Source organism: Prinia subflava, chromosome 15, assembly GCF_021018805.1.
Source record: "Prinia subflava isolate CZ2003 ecotype Zambia chromosome 15, Cam_Psub_1.2, whole genome shotgun sequence".
Classification (NCBI taxonomy): domain Eukaryota; kingdom Metazoa; phylum Chordata; class Aves; order Passeriformes; family Cisticolidae; genus Prinia; species Prinia subflava.
In genome coordinates this window covers 7,540,421-7,555,410 of record NC_086261.1, presented here as the reverse complement: position 1 = coordinate 7,555,410, position 14,990 = coordinate 7,540,421, and the positions used below count along the sequence as shown (strand labels likewise).

General features: G+C 50.0%; 1 protein-coding gene across 2 annotated transcripts in view; it reads right to left on the bottom strand.

Moving 5' to 3' along the window:
• The window catches only part of ACAN (aggrecan), a 48,881-nt gene that overhangs the window by 14,949 nt on the left and 18,942 nt on the right, over positions 1-14,990 (bottom strand). For both annotated transcript variants that reach the window (XM_063413006.1, XM_063413005.1), the window contains exons 2-12: positions 11,205-11,281; positions 10,327-10,698; positions 9,498-9,672; positions 8,849-8,976; positions 7,980-8,273; positions 5,737-6,276; positions 5,073-5,247; positions 4,531-4,658; positions 4,116-4,409; positions 3,770-3,961; positions 458-3,649 (exon numbers count right to left, since the gene is read on the bottom strand). In XM_063413006.1, the coding sequence (XP_063269076.1) occupies positions 458-3,649; positions 3,770-3,961; positions 4,116-4,409; positions 4,531-4,658; positions 5,073-5,247; positions 5,737-6,276; positions 7,980-8,273; positions 8,849-8,976; positions 9,498-9,672; positions 10,327-10,698; positions 11,205-11,274 (5,560 nt within the window). In that variant the 5' untranslated portion in view covers positions 11,275-11,281. The remainder of the gene's footprint in view (positions 1-457; positions 3,650-3,769; positions 3,962-4,115; positions 4,410-4,530; positions 4,659-5,072; positions 5,248-5,736; positions 6,277-7,979; positions 8,274-8,848; positions 8,977-9,497; positions 9,673-10,326; positions 10,699-11,204; positions 11,282-14,990) is intronic.

Below are 14,990 nucleotides of genomic sequence, written 5' to 3'. Positions count from 1 at the left end.
GTAGGCAGCAAGTCAGCCCACCACGGAAGGAGAAACAGGACTGAGACTAGCAGCCCATCTTCTCCAACTTCTCAGCTGCATGCAGGGTGGAAAACTCTGGCAGGTGGAGCCACTCTGTGGAACATTGGAACAGGCTGCCCAGGGAAAAGGTTGAGCCACCACCCCTGAGGGGATTTAAAAGACACGTAGAGCTGGCACCAAGGGACATGGGTTAGTGGTGGACTCGGCAGTGCTGGGTTAGTGTTTGGACTCCAAGATCATAAAGGTCTTTTTCAACTTAAACAATTCTGTGATTCTGTGATCATGACATGTGGAAAACCCCATGTTTATGGCTTTCCATCAGAACAATGTCTGCTTCCGTGTTAATATTCTCTGCTGTATAAAAACCAAAAAACCTGACAGCTATGCCCCCTCCTTCCCTTCCACAAAGCTTTCCCTTCCATATGAGACACATTACCTTCTGTAGTGGGTCCTAATGCGTCAATTGCCTCTTGTGAGACTTGGGGCAGGGCAGCAGTGGTGGTGGCCAGCAGATGGGGATTGTCTGGAGCAACAGCTGTCTCTGTCTCTTGTTCTGACACCACGGGAGGGGAAGGCTCCATTTCAAGCTGAGCCTCTTCAGGGTTCCTGAGTCCCTGTGTTGGTTCAGCATCTGGAGTCCTGGTACTAATTACAGTGTCTGGGACAGAGGTTTCCCCTGAAATGCCTGCGACAGAGTGTGTCACAGATCCAGATGTTGTGTCAGGAATCTCCTTCTCCTCAGGAGTACCAAAAGGCTCCCCACTGGCCAAAGATGTGGCAGCTGTTCTGATGTTAGCAGCAGGCAATGCAGAGACTTCCCCACTGGTTTCATGGACTGTGGATGCTTCTATGCTGATCTCAGGAAATGTCTCACCTCGGGCTTCTTGACTTGTGGGTGTTCCTATTCTAATTTCAGGAAATGCAGAAGTTTCCCCACTGACTTCTTGAACTGTGGATGTTTCTATGAAAATTTCAGGATAGGCAGATGTTTCACTCCTGGCTTCTTGACTTGTTGGTGTTTCTATGCTAAACTCAGGGAATGCAGATGTCTCCCCACTGATATCATGGACTGTAGAGGTTTCTATGCTAATCTCAGGAAATGCAGATATTTCACCTCGAGCTTCTTCACCTGTGGATGTTTCTATTCTAATTTCAGGAAATACAGATATTTCACCACTGGTTTCATGGATTGTCGAAGTTTCTATGCTAATTTCAGGAAAGGAGGACATTTCCCCACTGATTTCATGGACTGTCGAAGTTTCGATGCTGATTTCAGGAAATGCAGAAGTTTCCCCACTGGTTTCATGGACCGTTGAAGCTTCTATGCTAATTTCTGGGTAGGCAGATGTTTCACCCCTGGCTTCTTGATTTGTGTATGTTTCTATTCTAATTTCAGGAAATGCAGAACTTTCTCCACTAATTTCATGCACTGTTGAAGTTTCTATGCTGATTTCAGGAAAGGCAGATGTTTCTCCACTGGTTTCGTGGACCGTCGAAGTTTCTATGCTAATTTCAGGATAGCCAGATATTTCACCCCTGGCCTCTTGGCTTGTGAATGTTTCTATTCTAATTTCAGGAAACGCAGACGTTTCCCCACTGATGTCTTGACTTGTGGATGTCTCTATTCTAATTTCAGGAAATGCAGATGTTTCCCCACTGATTTCTTGTATTGTGGATGTTTCTGTGCCACTTCCAGGAAACGCAGAAGTTTCACCACTTACTTCTTGACCTGTGGATGTTTCTATGATAATCTCAGGATACCCAGATGTTTCACCCCTGGCTTCCTGACTTGTGGATGTTTCTGTGAAAATTTCAGGAAATGCAGAGGTTTCCCCACTGATTTCTTGAATTGTTGATGTTTCTGTGTTAAAATCGGGAAATGCAGATGTCTCCCCACTGATTTCATGAATCGTGGATGTTTCTAAACCAGTTTCAGGAAATGCAGATGTTTCACCACTGATTTCATAAGCTGTTGATGTTTCTAGAGCACTTTCTGGCAGTGCAGATGTTTCCCCACTTAGTTCACCAGATGCAGAGGTTTCCCCACTTGGTCCCAAGCTGTAGGGATATGTGACAGTTTCCCCACCCAGCTCCTGTGATACTGTTGGTCTTGTCACCATTTCTACTAAATCAGAAGTGAATAAAGTGATTCCTGGAAGCCCTGAGGCCTCCCCACTGATATCAGTCACTGTTGAGGACTGTCCACTTAGATCTGTGGCTCCAGAAAAGCCTCCACTGATATCTGGGATTCCAGATGGCTCTTCATTCAAGTCTCCTGCCCCTGAAGGAAACCCACTGGTCTCCACAGCTCCAGACCCTTCTCCAGATAGTCCTCTGTCTCCAGAAGTAAATCCACTGATTTCTATCATCCCAGATGGTCCTTCTCCCACTTCTTGTGCCACTGAGGTCTGCGTTACAACTTCCACCAGAGTAGTATCCACAAGAGACACCGTGGGAAAGCCAGAGGTGAGTCCACTTTCCTCTCCAGACAGCAGACCACTGGTGACATCAACTCCAGAGATATCTCCACTGCTGTCTATCACTCCACTTGGGTATCCACTCATCTCCAGCACTCCAGAAACACTCCCACCAAAGTCCACATGCCCGGAAGGCTCACCACTGGTGTCTAAACTCCCAGATACCATGCCTGATCCATCTTCGTCTCCTGAAGGCAATCCACTGGTTTCCAAAGTCTCTTTTGCTTCTGCTCCTGTAATTGGCGGGGTTGTGGTCACTTCCTCCAAAGTGGCATCTACAAAGGTGATGCCGGAGGCCTCACTGCTTCCATCAATACCAGAGGTAAGGCCACTCAGGTCCACCAGGCCACTGATCTCCTGTGTTCCAGAGGTTTCTCCACTGGCATCCAGTCCTGAGGGCAACCCACTCAGTTCAGACCCTCCCGAGGGCAGCCCGCTGTGCTCGGGGGCCCCCGAGGGCTCCTCGCTGGGCTCAGCTCCTGAGGGCAAGCCTTGGGTTCCACCACTGCTGTCCCACCCAGAGGATGGGAACCCTGACAGATCTTCCTCACCGCTGACTCCAATGGATCCTTTTCCCTCCTCTTGCCGTTCTGTCACTGTCGTTACAACTTCCACTAACGTGGTATTCACAAGAGAGACCGTAGGGAAACCAGAGGCGAGTCCACTTTCCTCTCCAGAGGACACGCCACTGACTAACTCAGTGCCAGAGATTTCTCCGCTCACTCCAAAAGGCAGCCCGCTGCTTTCCACTTCAGGTGGCATCCCTCTGATTCCTGGTATCCTTGAAACAGACACCGACACCTCCTCCTCCGCAGAAGGCAGGCCACTGATATCAACAACGCCAGGAGACACACCGCTCAGGTCTCCCGAGGGCAGCCCACTTTCTCCAGGTGGGAAGCCACTGGCATGCAGGTCTACTGATGGTAATCCGCTCTCTCCAATCCCTGAGTGGTCTCCACTAAGTTCAAAAACTCCAGAAGCTGGTTCTCCACTTGTATCTGGAACTCCAGGTACCCACCCCGATGCCAAAGGTTCACCACTGACTTGATGCTCTCCAGATTCAGTCACCTCCCCTGACACTTCGCTGACAGAAGCATTGGTACTTGTTTCGTCTGGTGCTATGGTAGCTGGAGGAAAAGCAGATGGACTCACTGGAAAAGAAAGAGCAGACAAAGAGAAGGAGTTGGAAAAATTATTTTTAGTTTGTGAGGGTCCCAACCCTACACCACCAGCCCAGCATGACACAGGCTACAAGGAAGCTCTGAACCCACCTGAGAGCAGTGACACATCGGTTGGAAAGACCTCTGTACCCCAGGCTGTCTGATTCTCAGTTTGAGTGGCAGACTCTGTCTCCATGGTCACCTCCTCCCCAGAGGGCACCCCCTCCACTCCGGGGATCACTTGTGTTGCCAGCACATCTTCAAAGAATGGGGTGACCCCCTCCTCCTCCACAGGAGGCAGAGCTGAAACAAAAAGACATTGGAGAGAGTTTCCAAAAATTCACAATACAAGATACCGGTGAAGTGCCTCACTCAAACCAGCACCCCAGCACGCCCTTTTGAAATCCCTTTCCCCGAGGAGACAGGTTTCTGCGCCCTGCCGGGGCTGGGAGGGTACCTCTGAAGCAGAAGGCGTGGTGCCGGGACAGCGGGTCGGGGAAGCCCGTCTGGTCGTGGTGCTGGTACACGGTCCTGACGCCCGGCGCGTCCCCGCCGCAGGCGGGCCGGGGGCTCACGATGGGGTAGCGCAGGCTGCCGTCCGCCAGCCAGCCCGCGAAGCACCTGTCCAGGCCCTGCCTCCAGGCCGCGTGCAGCTGGCCCACAGAGGCCAGCGTGGCGTTCTGGCTCTCGCAGTACCGCTGGGCTTCTGCGAAGGTGAACTGCTCCGGCTGGGTTGCGAAGAACACATCGCCTGAGGGATGGGAGGGAAAACACGGGTGAATCCCTGCATCCCCGCCATCTGCAGACAGAGGTGGAGGTGTGGAGCACGCTTTTGCTCGGCAGCAGTGCCCAGGGGACGGGGGAGGATGTACCCTTGAGCCTGTCGATGTAGCAGTACACGTCATAGGTCTCCGAGGCCGGGCGCATGCCGTATGACCGCACACCTGGAGCGTTCTCTTTGTCCCCTATGCAGTTATTTCGGGGATTCACAATGGGATATCTACCAAAAAAAGGGAGAGAGGAGGTAATCCAAGGTCAGCCTTATGTAGGCAGGACTGAAGGACCTCAGTATGCTTGGGAGCAGGACATGAACTCTTCACTGTTTGAGGCTCAGAGCAGTGTGACTCAGAGACAAGTCCACTTACAGGCAATAAACACAAATTTTCTGCTACTCTTCCTACACACCAGAAAGGCTCACTGGTGCAAGATGTATACACAGGTGAGGAAATGAGGAAAAAAAGTGGACAAGAACATGTCTATTGGCCACTGAATATCATGGCCTGGAGAAAATTTTAGGTCAGCAAAGATTTCGGTGTTGGTGAGGAGAGCAGCAGGACAAACCAGAATAATGCCTCAATTTCATGGCTGAATAGTAATTTTGAAGGGTGTCTTCCCCAGGTCAGTGTAACTTTACCTGACTGTCTGGTCCCGCAGCCAGCCAGCATCACACTGGTCGAAGCCAGCCTCGTAGGCAGCCTGGAGCTGCTGGGGGGTGGCAATCACAGCACTGTTCTCCAGGCAGGCCTTCTGGGCTTGGACAAAGGAGAAGGCGTATCTGCTGGTGGCTGCACGGTAGTGAAACACCACACCTGGGGGGAAAAGAAGCTGTGGTGAGACAGCAGGTACAGGACCCCCCTGCACTGAGATGTGTGACCAGAAATGGTTTTCCAAAAACCAGTGCACGGACCAGGCCCTCTCAAACCCCTTTTGCTGGAAATGCCTCATTCATGGAGCCTTGCTGTTACTGAGGATGATGTTCTTAGACCCTCCTCTAAGGTCTTCTTGCCTTGACTTTCCCCTTCCCTGGAGTCAGATGGATATGGGAGAGCAGAGTGTGACCACTGCAGCCCAAGCATCAGCCAGCTGAGCCCTGGTCAGCACATGATGGGGTGGCCCACAGCCTTCTCCTCACCCCTCCTGCCTTACTGTGATGGAGATGCTCAGCCTGTCCCTGACTCCAAAAAGGCCTCCAGGGACCTGGATGCCCTCTGTGATGGCAGGAACTCAGGCTGTTTTCAGCTGAATGGTAACCTCTGGAATAAGCTGACCTTCAGGCCTCTCGGAGTCCTGTGACATACCTGTGGGGGAGATGGGCTGCTCGGGAAGGTGACCGGCACCGGGGGCAGCTGTCACTTTCACAAGCTGATCTTCTGCTGTGGACGTCAGGGCAGACTCCAGTCCTGGGGTGGCAGTCACCCCCGTGACCTCTTCCACCGAGCTCACCTCTGCTGTTTCAGTGTCACTGGCAGTGCCTAAGGCTATGGTGGTGACGGCAGTGCCTAAATCTATGGTGGTGGCCTCTTCAGGTGCAGTCCACAGCGCTGTGACATCCTCCGTGGTGACGTTTTCCTCCTCTGTGGCAGCTGTCTCCACCGTGACAGGGGTGGTGAAGAGCTCGGGCAGGGCAGTGAAGCCCTCGTACAGCCCGGTGGCAGCGGGCGAGATCTCAATGGGCTCCAGGGTGGCGATGCTGCCGCGGGCCTCCTCCTCCGTGGCATTGCGTGACAGGGGCAGCTCCACCTCCGTCTGGGTGACAGTCTGGACTGTGAAAGCGCTGCCCAGCTCGCTCCCAATCTCGTCGATATACTGCCCTGGGATCAGGCTCTCAATGTCGTCCCCTGCAGCAGGACACAAAGCGGCAATGAGAGAGGGTGATGTCAGTCCGATGGGGTGAACCCCACTGGTGCTGCCTCCGAGAAGCAGCTGGGAGTCTCTGGCTCTGAGAGGACCAGGGAAATCGTGACAATTTGGTAAAAGACATGGTTTTCCTTCCTGCACTGTGGCTCTGTACAATACCTCAGTACGGAGGGCAGAGTCACGAGGCACCGAGCCACCAGATCTGGTTAATCAGAGGGGACATTGCCCGCGCTCCTTCCAGTTCTCCTTCCCGGGAACACCTTGCCCATATCCAAGTCTGTACTGACCTCTAGTGCCTGCTGCACGGAAGTTAAGGTGGACAGAGGGAAGTCGGGGAGCTTGGATACCCCCACGGCACACCTGTCTGAGCCGTGGGAGAAAGACAACTGGATGCTCTCACTTGGTGCGTGAAACCTCAGCAGGATCACGATCTCCTTCTGCTCTGCCCACGCCAAGACTTGGGAGCTCATCCCGTATGAGCATCCTAACCAGTGCCAGGGCAGCTGAGGCCACTTGCTGTACCAAACACATTCAAACAGCTCCCACCTTTCCCCTTCCAAATCACTTTCCTGTTCAAGCCACATCCCTTGGGTCTAGGAGAATGTGCTTAACGTGGCACTGAGAAGCTCAGATGACAAGGCCAGTGGTTTGCAGAGCAGCACGAAATAGGACTGTGAGGGCAGGTAAGGGGGAGATGGATCACATCTTGGATGTGCAGCAAGGCAGGTCTTGGCTGGGAAGGGAAAGAGTATGAGACAATGCCTGGGTTTTCCTCTAATAATGCATTCCCTGCTCCTTTTCCAATTTCATTTTACTACTAGTTCATTTTAGCCAGTACGTTTCAGATCTCAAGGGATTCAGGGATTTCTATAAAGATGCTCAGACAAGGACTGATCATATGCAGCAGTTTCAGAGGCAAACCCTGAGATAACTGAAAGGCTGTGGCTTAGTGGACCAGTCTTTAGCTTGGCCACATAACTGGGTACCTCCACGGGTCTGGGAGATGTATCTGGGCACAACAGATCTGATCAGAAGGGTCTCAACACATATTTTAAAATATTGTTTTTTTTTTTAACCATGCCAATCCTATTTGAATGTTGGCCTGTGGTTGCCCTGAATAGAGACATGTATCACTGTGTTTTTCCCTCTTCTTGCTGCAGGGAGAAGTGTACAGTTAGAAGAGAAGGGGAGCAGCAGGGATGCTCTTCACTTCCTGGGTGCAATTTTAATCCACTATTCCCAGAGACTGCGTCAGTCTCAGATTTATTCCAGCGTGGAAACTCAGTCATGCATCTGCACCACATCACATCACTACACACACCTTCAGGGTCAGACCTGTTCTCTTTCTCCTACTTCCTCCTCCAGCATTCAAAGCCTTGTATATGAAACACCAGAGCTCTGCCTCGTGTCTCCAGGAGAGCTTTAAAAGCAGGAGGGTGTGGGAGCACTGGAGAGACACGGACTGCCTTACCTCTGCAGAGCCTCCCATGTACAGGTCAAGCAGCCTTTCTGGATCTGCTCTCTACCTCAACATGGGCAGAGGACTTAGTCCTTTGCCAAACTTGCTGTCTCTCCGCTTTAAAACAAAACAAACCCCAAAACAACAACAAAGAAGCAAGAGGCCGTGTCTGGCCAGGGAGCTCTCTTTGCTGGTGCGCAGAGGCGCTGCTGGGTGGGCACTCACCGCTGTAGCAGATGGCGTCGTAGCGGGAGTCGGGGTGGGGGTACCCGGTCTGGTTCACGTGCAGGTACACGGTCCTCACGCCCACCAGGCCGCCCCCGCAGTTGGGGCGAGCCCTGGAGATGGGGTAGCGCACGCTGCGGTCGCCCAGCCAGCCCGCGCTGCACATGTCCATGCCGTCCTTCCAGGCCAGGTACAGCTCCCCCGTGGTGGCCAGGCGCGCTCCCAAACTGCGGCATTTGTCGAAAGCTTCTTGGAAGGTGAACTTCTCTGGGGCAGTGGCGTAGAAGACTTTGCCTGCAATCACACCATCCATCAGCACTGGAATTACCTGTACATTTTGATCCCAATTCCCTTTCTGGCTCTTTCCCAGTCCTAAGAGTTTGGATAAGACGAAGGCCTCTGTGTGCTAGAGCTGAAATGTGAGCCCATGTTGTTGACTTTTTAAAGATCAGAAGAAAGTGAGTCTTACAGACCAAATGCAGATTTGAGCAAAACACACCACACCAGCTGGAGCCACAGGGCAAGGGGGAGATAAAGGATAATTGCAGTTCTGTTGTGCTGAATATTCCAATGGATCCCTGTCATAAGCATGAATAATTGACACATCTGATAGTCACACACTCAAATGGCTGACCAGGCATTATGGCGTGGATGGAAGTTAGACAGACTCCACCCTCTGTACTGCATTAGTCATTTGACATTAAAATTGTCCAAGGTCTAATAAAAAGACTGTAGAGAACATCTGGGCTGGTGAGGGTATGTGCTTTCCAGCTTTAACCTGTCTTTTCTCTATTTGCTGTTGTCCAGTCTAGGCATGATCAGGGCTTTGGCTGCTTCAGCATCTAGTAACAATAAAAGCCCCAAATCACCTTGCATTTGCTCTGCATAGCAGTAAACATCATAGGTTTCATCTGGCTCACGGACACCGTAGGTCCTCACTCCTGGAAATTCATCCTTGTCGCCATAGCAGCGCTCCCGGGGCCAGTGGATGGGGTACCTGAGGAGAGATTGTGGATAAGGAGTGGGGGCAGGATCCTGGCAGCTGCAGAAAGCTGGGAGGCAGCTGCAGAGGACTGCTCAAGTCGTGATTTATGGCTTTTCCCAGGTTATGGGGAAGGATGATCTGCTGTCCTGCCCTCACTCTGACGGCCCTTGAAACACTGAGCAAAGACGTGAGGACAAGGTGCCTCCCCAGCGAGGGATGCACAGCTCAGTCTGGTTGAGCCAAATTTGTGCATCTTGGCACAGCATTGGTTTTGTTCAGGGAGGATGGAGGATCAGAATGAAACCATTATCCACCCAGTTGTCCCCACCAGCCGAGGAGGACAGTGGCCACTCTGCTTTCCCACTAGAGATTCCCCCCTAGTAGAGAATGGCTTGCAATCCAGCACCCCCCTTTGCACACCAGCAGTTACAACAGCTACAATTTAGAAACCCCTTTCAGTTCGTGGCTTCATTACAGGAGTCATTCCCTAACAATGCTGCTGTGGCTTTCCCTTCCCCTGTGTGGCTTCTCACCTGACAGTCTGGTCAGCCAGCCAGCCAGCATCACACTGCTCGTACCCATCCTCGTAGGCAGCCTGCAGCTGCTCGGGGGTGGCAATGACAGCACTGTTCTGGATACAGGCCTGCTTTGCCTTCTCGAAGTTCAGGGTGTACCTTGTGGAGATTGCTCTGTAGTGGAATACGATGCCTGGAAAAGACAATGGACACTACTCACAATCACCAGCCCCTTACCTTCCAGAGAAGGCACAAGAAAAAGGCAAAATTAAACTTTGCCCTGTACAGTCCTGCAGTGGAAGCTGTCTCCCTGTCTTATACAGAAGGCAAAAACCACAAAACAAGAGAAGGATTGCACAAAACATTTGTTATTTTATCCACCTATTACTAGGACAGGCTTTGCAATACGGTAATGGAAGTTTTTCCAGAACAGCCCAGTTCTCCAGATGAGGGCATCCCATCTCCTAAAATGTTTGGAAAAAAGTTAAATGTCTGATAAGGGCCCTGTTCCAGCTTTACCTGCTAGAGCAATAGCCTAGTGTATCCAGTACCTCCTCCTGCCAAGGATGTCATCTTGCTGTCTCTGTAACTCACATTCTGCCTGAAGAGTAATTTTCTTGTCATATTCTGCCATGAGTCATTTTACTGGTTTGTTTAGTCTGGTCCTAGCCTTCTAAAATAATTCCTGGCCTGTGGCTTCTGCTCACCCACCCATCACCTTCTCTGTGACCTGAGAGAAAGGGCTTACTCCTATGAGGAGAGCACTGCATTCTCTGCCTGAGTGACTCTTCCTCCCTTGTGCCCGGGCCAAGCAGCAAGGCACTGAGAGAAAAGAGGAGGATCCCACCTTTCACCAGGACCTCTATGGTGTCCTGTCTGTCCTCGATGCCGTACATGACTTCGCAGCGGTAAATGCCGGTGTGGTTGGATCTCAGCGCCTTAATCTCCAGCGAGGCGTCGGTGGGGATGGCGGGGTAGTTGGGCAGGGAGATCACATCCCTGTACTCGCCGTTGAGCCGGATCCGCCCGCCCGTGGCCACCAGCAGGACAACCTCGGTCCCGTTGGACAGCTTGCTCCATTTGATCCGTGGGGTCAGCATGACACTGGGGTCCTGCTCCTCTGGGATGTTGAAGTAGCACGGGATGTTCAGGGAGCTTCCCAGGACAACACGCAGGGGAGACTGCTCAGGTATCTTGACTTCCAGGCCATCACTACTGTCTGTCAGTTCCCAAACAGAGCAATGGTTACATCAATAGCACATGTAGTACAAAGTGTTCCATGTTTCCATATGATCCAGTGCCTGTATCTGCTGTGCAAACCTGCACCCACATATTCAGACAGAACTTTTTTGGTCTAGTCTAGAAAGCGGAGTTATGGCAATTTTGAGTTTTGGACCAGTGCTGGGTATGGGAGTGAAGGGAACAAAGGGCTCTGCTGCAGCATAGCTGCTGCCAACTCTACGAGATCACACCTGATAATATTTCAAAAGGGAAATGCTGACATTCTCACAGTTTCCCCACAAATCTGCAGCTATCTGCCTGGCTTCCCAAGCACCAGAGCAGTGAGAGGCTGCAGTGGCACAGCAGCCATCCAAACAGAGCAGCCCTGTGTGTGCACAGCACAGATCTTGGGCACATTTATTTCTGGGGGCTGGCTGTGGTTGGGGATGGGGCCAGAGTGCAGCACAGGGCTCAGTCCTGCTTTGCCATGCCCTGAACACGTACCTGAGAGCTCCACAGAGTCGGCTGCCGTGATGACTTGCAAACACACAAACACTAATAGTAAAGTGGTCATAATTTACCTGCAAGAAACAACACAGGGAGAAAGGATTTGTGTGTGTTCACAGGGAGCTGAGTGCTGTGGATGCTGTTGTGGGGCAGTGCAATGTTTCCCGCTGTCCCTGAAGCCTCCTCACACCAGCAGGGAAAGCCTGTTCTTGAGGAAGGATTCTGCCTCAAAGTGCTTCTTGCTTCGGGAAATCAGTCCATGAGACAAATAAAAAAGGTGTTCTGCTATGTACAACAGTCTGAAGTGTTATTATATATCACTAAAAATACTGCTTTCCCACTCTCTCTCTTGTGATTCAGTCTTACTTATGGAGCATAAAGACAATTTTACAACAGGTCTTCACTCACCTGTTACGTAGTTACTCAAGAGGGGCCATCACATCCACTAAGCCTTTGTCTCAGAACAGGAGCAGTCCCTCACTGGGCATCCCAAATCAAGCCAGCACTGGCTCTCAGGGCAGATGGTTGGAAGAATTTTATATTTATTAAAATGCTCTGAAGGGAAATTTGCCCTCTGCATGGTGGAAAAGTCAAATGTTACAACTCTTTCGTCCAACACTCCTGCACTGATAGCCAGCATATCCTCAAGTGCATACTGAACCAGAACTAATACAAGAAATCCACAGGATACAGTTCTGGGCATCTTAAATCCACCCTAAAAATATCTTCTTAGGATCCCTCAATTAGTCAGAGCAACCTGATTCTTCTGAAGGCTTCAGGAAAAGAAAGAATCATCCTGCTGGCATTGAGTGACAGAAGCAATATAGGGAGGCCAGTTAATTTAATCCTAACTGGATTACCGTCCAGTATAATATCATGCTATATTAAATCACCACAAAGACTCAAGTTGGTTTCAATATTTCAAATAAAAACGAAGTCCTCTGGCAACCCAGCACAGTTTGGCATTGCATTTCAGCCCTGACTCAGAAGGAAGAACCACACCTACTGAATCACTGGTGTTTCCTTTGAGGTTCAAATACTGGCTGTTTCACTCCTGTGATCTAGAAAAATTCCAGATGACTTCAGCTGACAGGTAACATTCCAGGTATATGCCTGCTGGACTTGTAGAAAATTCCATTACATATCCTCACTGGCACAAGAAAAGGTCAAAAATAAACCCCATCCTGTACCGTTCAGCATTAACCTTTCACTGATGAAAAAATTGACCTCCATGCACTCATTCATTTGAATCTGACACACCACAAAACCTTATCTTTAGTGAATAGAGACAGCTCCACTGGCAGAAAATAGGAGAGAACAGGGATGGAACACATTGGCAGAGGAGTGTGGAGACTTGGGTTTGCATCTGTAGGGCTGAACAAGACCAAATGGAGATATCCCATTTTCTGCTGTGCATGGGGATAAAATTTCAGCTAAGTGCTAACCTCAGGGAGAACCCTGGGAGCTGTACACGTGTTTGGGTGTCTCTCTGGCGAGGGGTGATGTCTGCACAAACAATGCATTACAAACTTCTGCTGCAGAGGACAGTTGACTTCACCATTTCCCTCCACTGAGCCGACTGCCCCGCTGCAGAGGAGGTCAGAGCCTGGCAGCCAGCATGGGGTCAGTGGGAAGGGGCTGTGCCCACAGGAGGGGCTGTGGGGGGCAATGGAGTGCCTTCTGCTCCTCAGTAAAGCCAGGGGAGTTGGAAACACCATCTGCTCCTGACAAACAGCCTGAAATCAGCTTGGCCAAGCAGCTGTAGCCAGGAGTCCTTCAGGGGCTGGCTGAGTGAGATGCTGGCCTGCTGATGTTCCTTCATAATCCCTGCTGGGGCGCTGGGGCAGGTCCCAAGTGTTGAAGCACTGAGTCCACAGTCAGCCAAGATACACAAGGATGAGCCTCATAAATATGTGCTAGTTTGATTGACACAAATTCCAGGCAAAATAATGGAAAATCTGATACAGGGTTTAGTTCAGTAGGCACTGAAGAATTGATGTAATACTAATCTTAATTAAGGTACTTGTGTATAAAACAGGTGCTTCCAATGCTTTATTATTTAGCATGATTTTAAGCTTGTTTGATAAAGCTGTCTGCATGGCTGCAACACAATGTAATTTGATCTTGATAAGGTTTGAATTTTTCAGGGTTCTGTCATATGAAGATGTGTAACATCAGTAGTACATCCATTAAAATGGCTTAGCAGAAGCCAGGCTTGTGGGTCCATAATGGGATCCATCTGAGAGACCTTGAGAGAAATATTCCTAATGGGCATCTACCAGGGTTGGTATTAGATCCAATGGGTTTCCATATAGACTGTATTTTAATAGAATCAAATATAAAATTGCAGAAGAGATGCATGCCTGGTGATGGGAGGTTGAGTCCTAGTAAGAAGTCACTCAGGAAAGCTATTGCTGTTTTCCAATAGTAAACCAAACAAGAATTCCTCTCTGTGCTTTAGAGGTGAACAATGGGAATACTTTGCGCACCTCTGAGCTGTCATGAAGATAGAAAAAAGTGGTGAGGAAATATCCACTAGCAAGGATCAAGGCTGGACAGAATGCTGTATGGGGAAGACTAGAATGTAGGAAGTTTGAACCTAACTGTGGTAACAATGAAAAAAGAAAAACTGAGGAGTTGACAACTGTGCACAAATACTGTTTCAATCAGAGGCTGCTGGTGCTAAAGGGCTCTTTAATCTAGCAGAAATTCATGACCAGAAATAATAGCTGGGAGACATAGGTTGAGTAAACTCAAATGGGAAACAAAGCCCACATTCTGCACAGTGGGTGATGGATCACTGAAACTGGTAGCAAAGGAAGTGATGGAGTTTCTGTAAGGGTGGATCCTGCAGGGCAGAAGGGACAATCTTCTAACCACTAGTAAAATACCTGTTTGAGTATTAAAAAAACCTCTTCTCCAGACTGCTTAGATGAGGTACCTTTCACTGACTTGAATTTTGCCAGAACCCAACCAAGCTGAATAGCCCCCAGTGTCATGGGATAAACTCAGCCAAGAGAGGCAGGCAGCTTTAGACCTGGGTTACCTACTAAAGGATAGAGCCATCCTAGAGCAAAGAGGCAGAGATATTTAAATATAACAGGAGTTGACTGGTGAAAAGACTCATAGGGTCTGTGGCTACAGCAAACTGGTATTGTTCTCAGTTGATATTTGTGTGTACATTGGCAGTGGATAGGAGGAGAGCAGGTCGATCATCAGGTAGACATCACAGAACAGAATGCCCTAAACAGAAGACAATTCCTTTGCCTCAAAAGCTAAGACAAGCCCACGTTCTCTTAGGTTTATTCAAGTTTTATGCTGCTATTCCATAAGGAGAAACAGCCTCATATGACAACAGCTGGGACCAGCAGTATATTTGTAGTTTGGTTTAGCCATGGAGGAAAAATCCCAATCTCCTCCTATCCCACAGAAGCCCAGAGGAAATGGATTTTCCTTGTGAGCAGCAGTTAACAAATCAGAATAACAATGTTTTGGGTGTATTCCGCGAAAGTGTTGAGTCCCTGCCAGTGAGAAACCCAACCTACTCCTCAGGGTGCTGTTTGCAGTGTTGATCTTCATTTTTCATTCCCCTGAAGCACGCCAAGGAGATCCAGCCCTGAGTCTGCACGCAGCCCTGGTTGGGATTCGCTGTGCTGGGAATGCCTTTGATTAATGTCCCCTTGTTACAGCAGGGGTTCCATGCTGCAACACTCCTGCTCTGGGGTGTCTCTCCTGGATGTCCAGGCACATGCCCATGAGTAAACAGCTGCTTGAAGAAGCAGT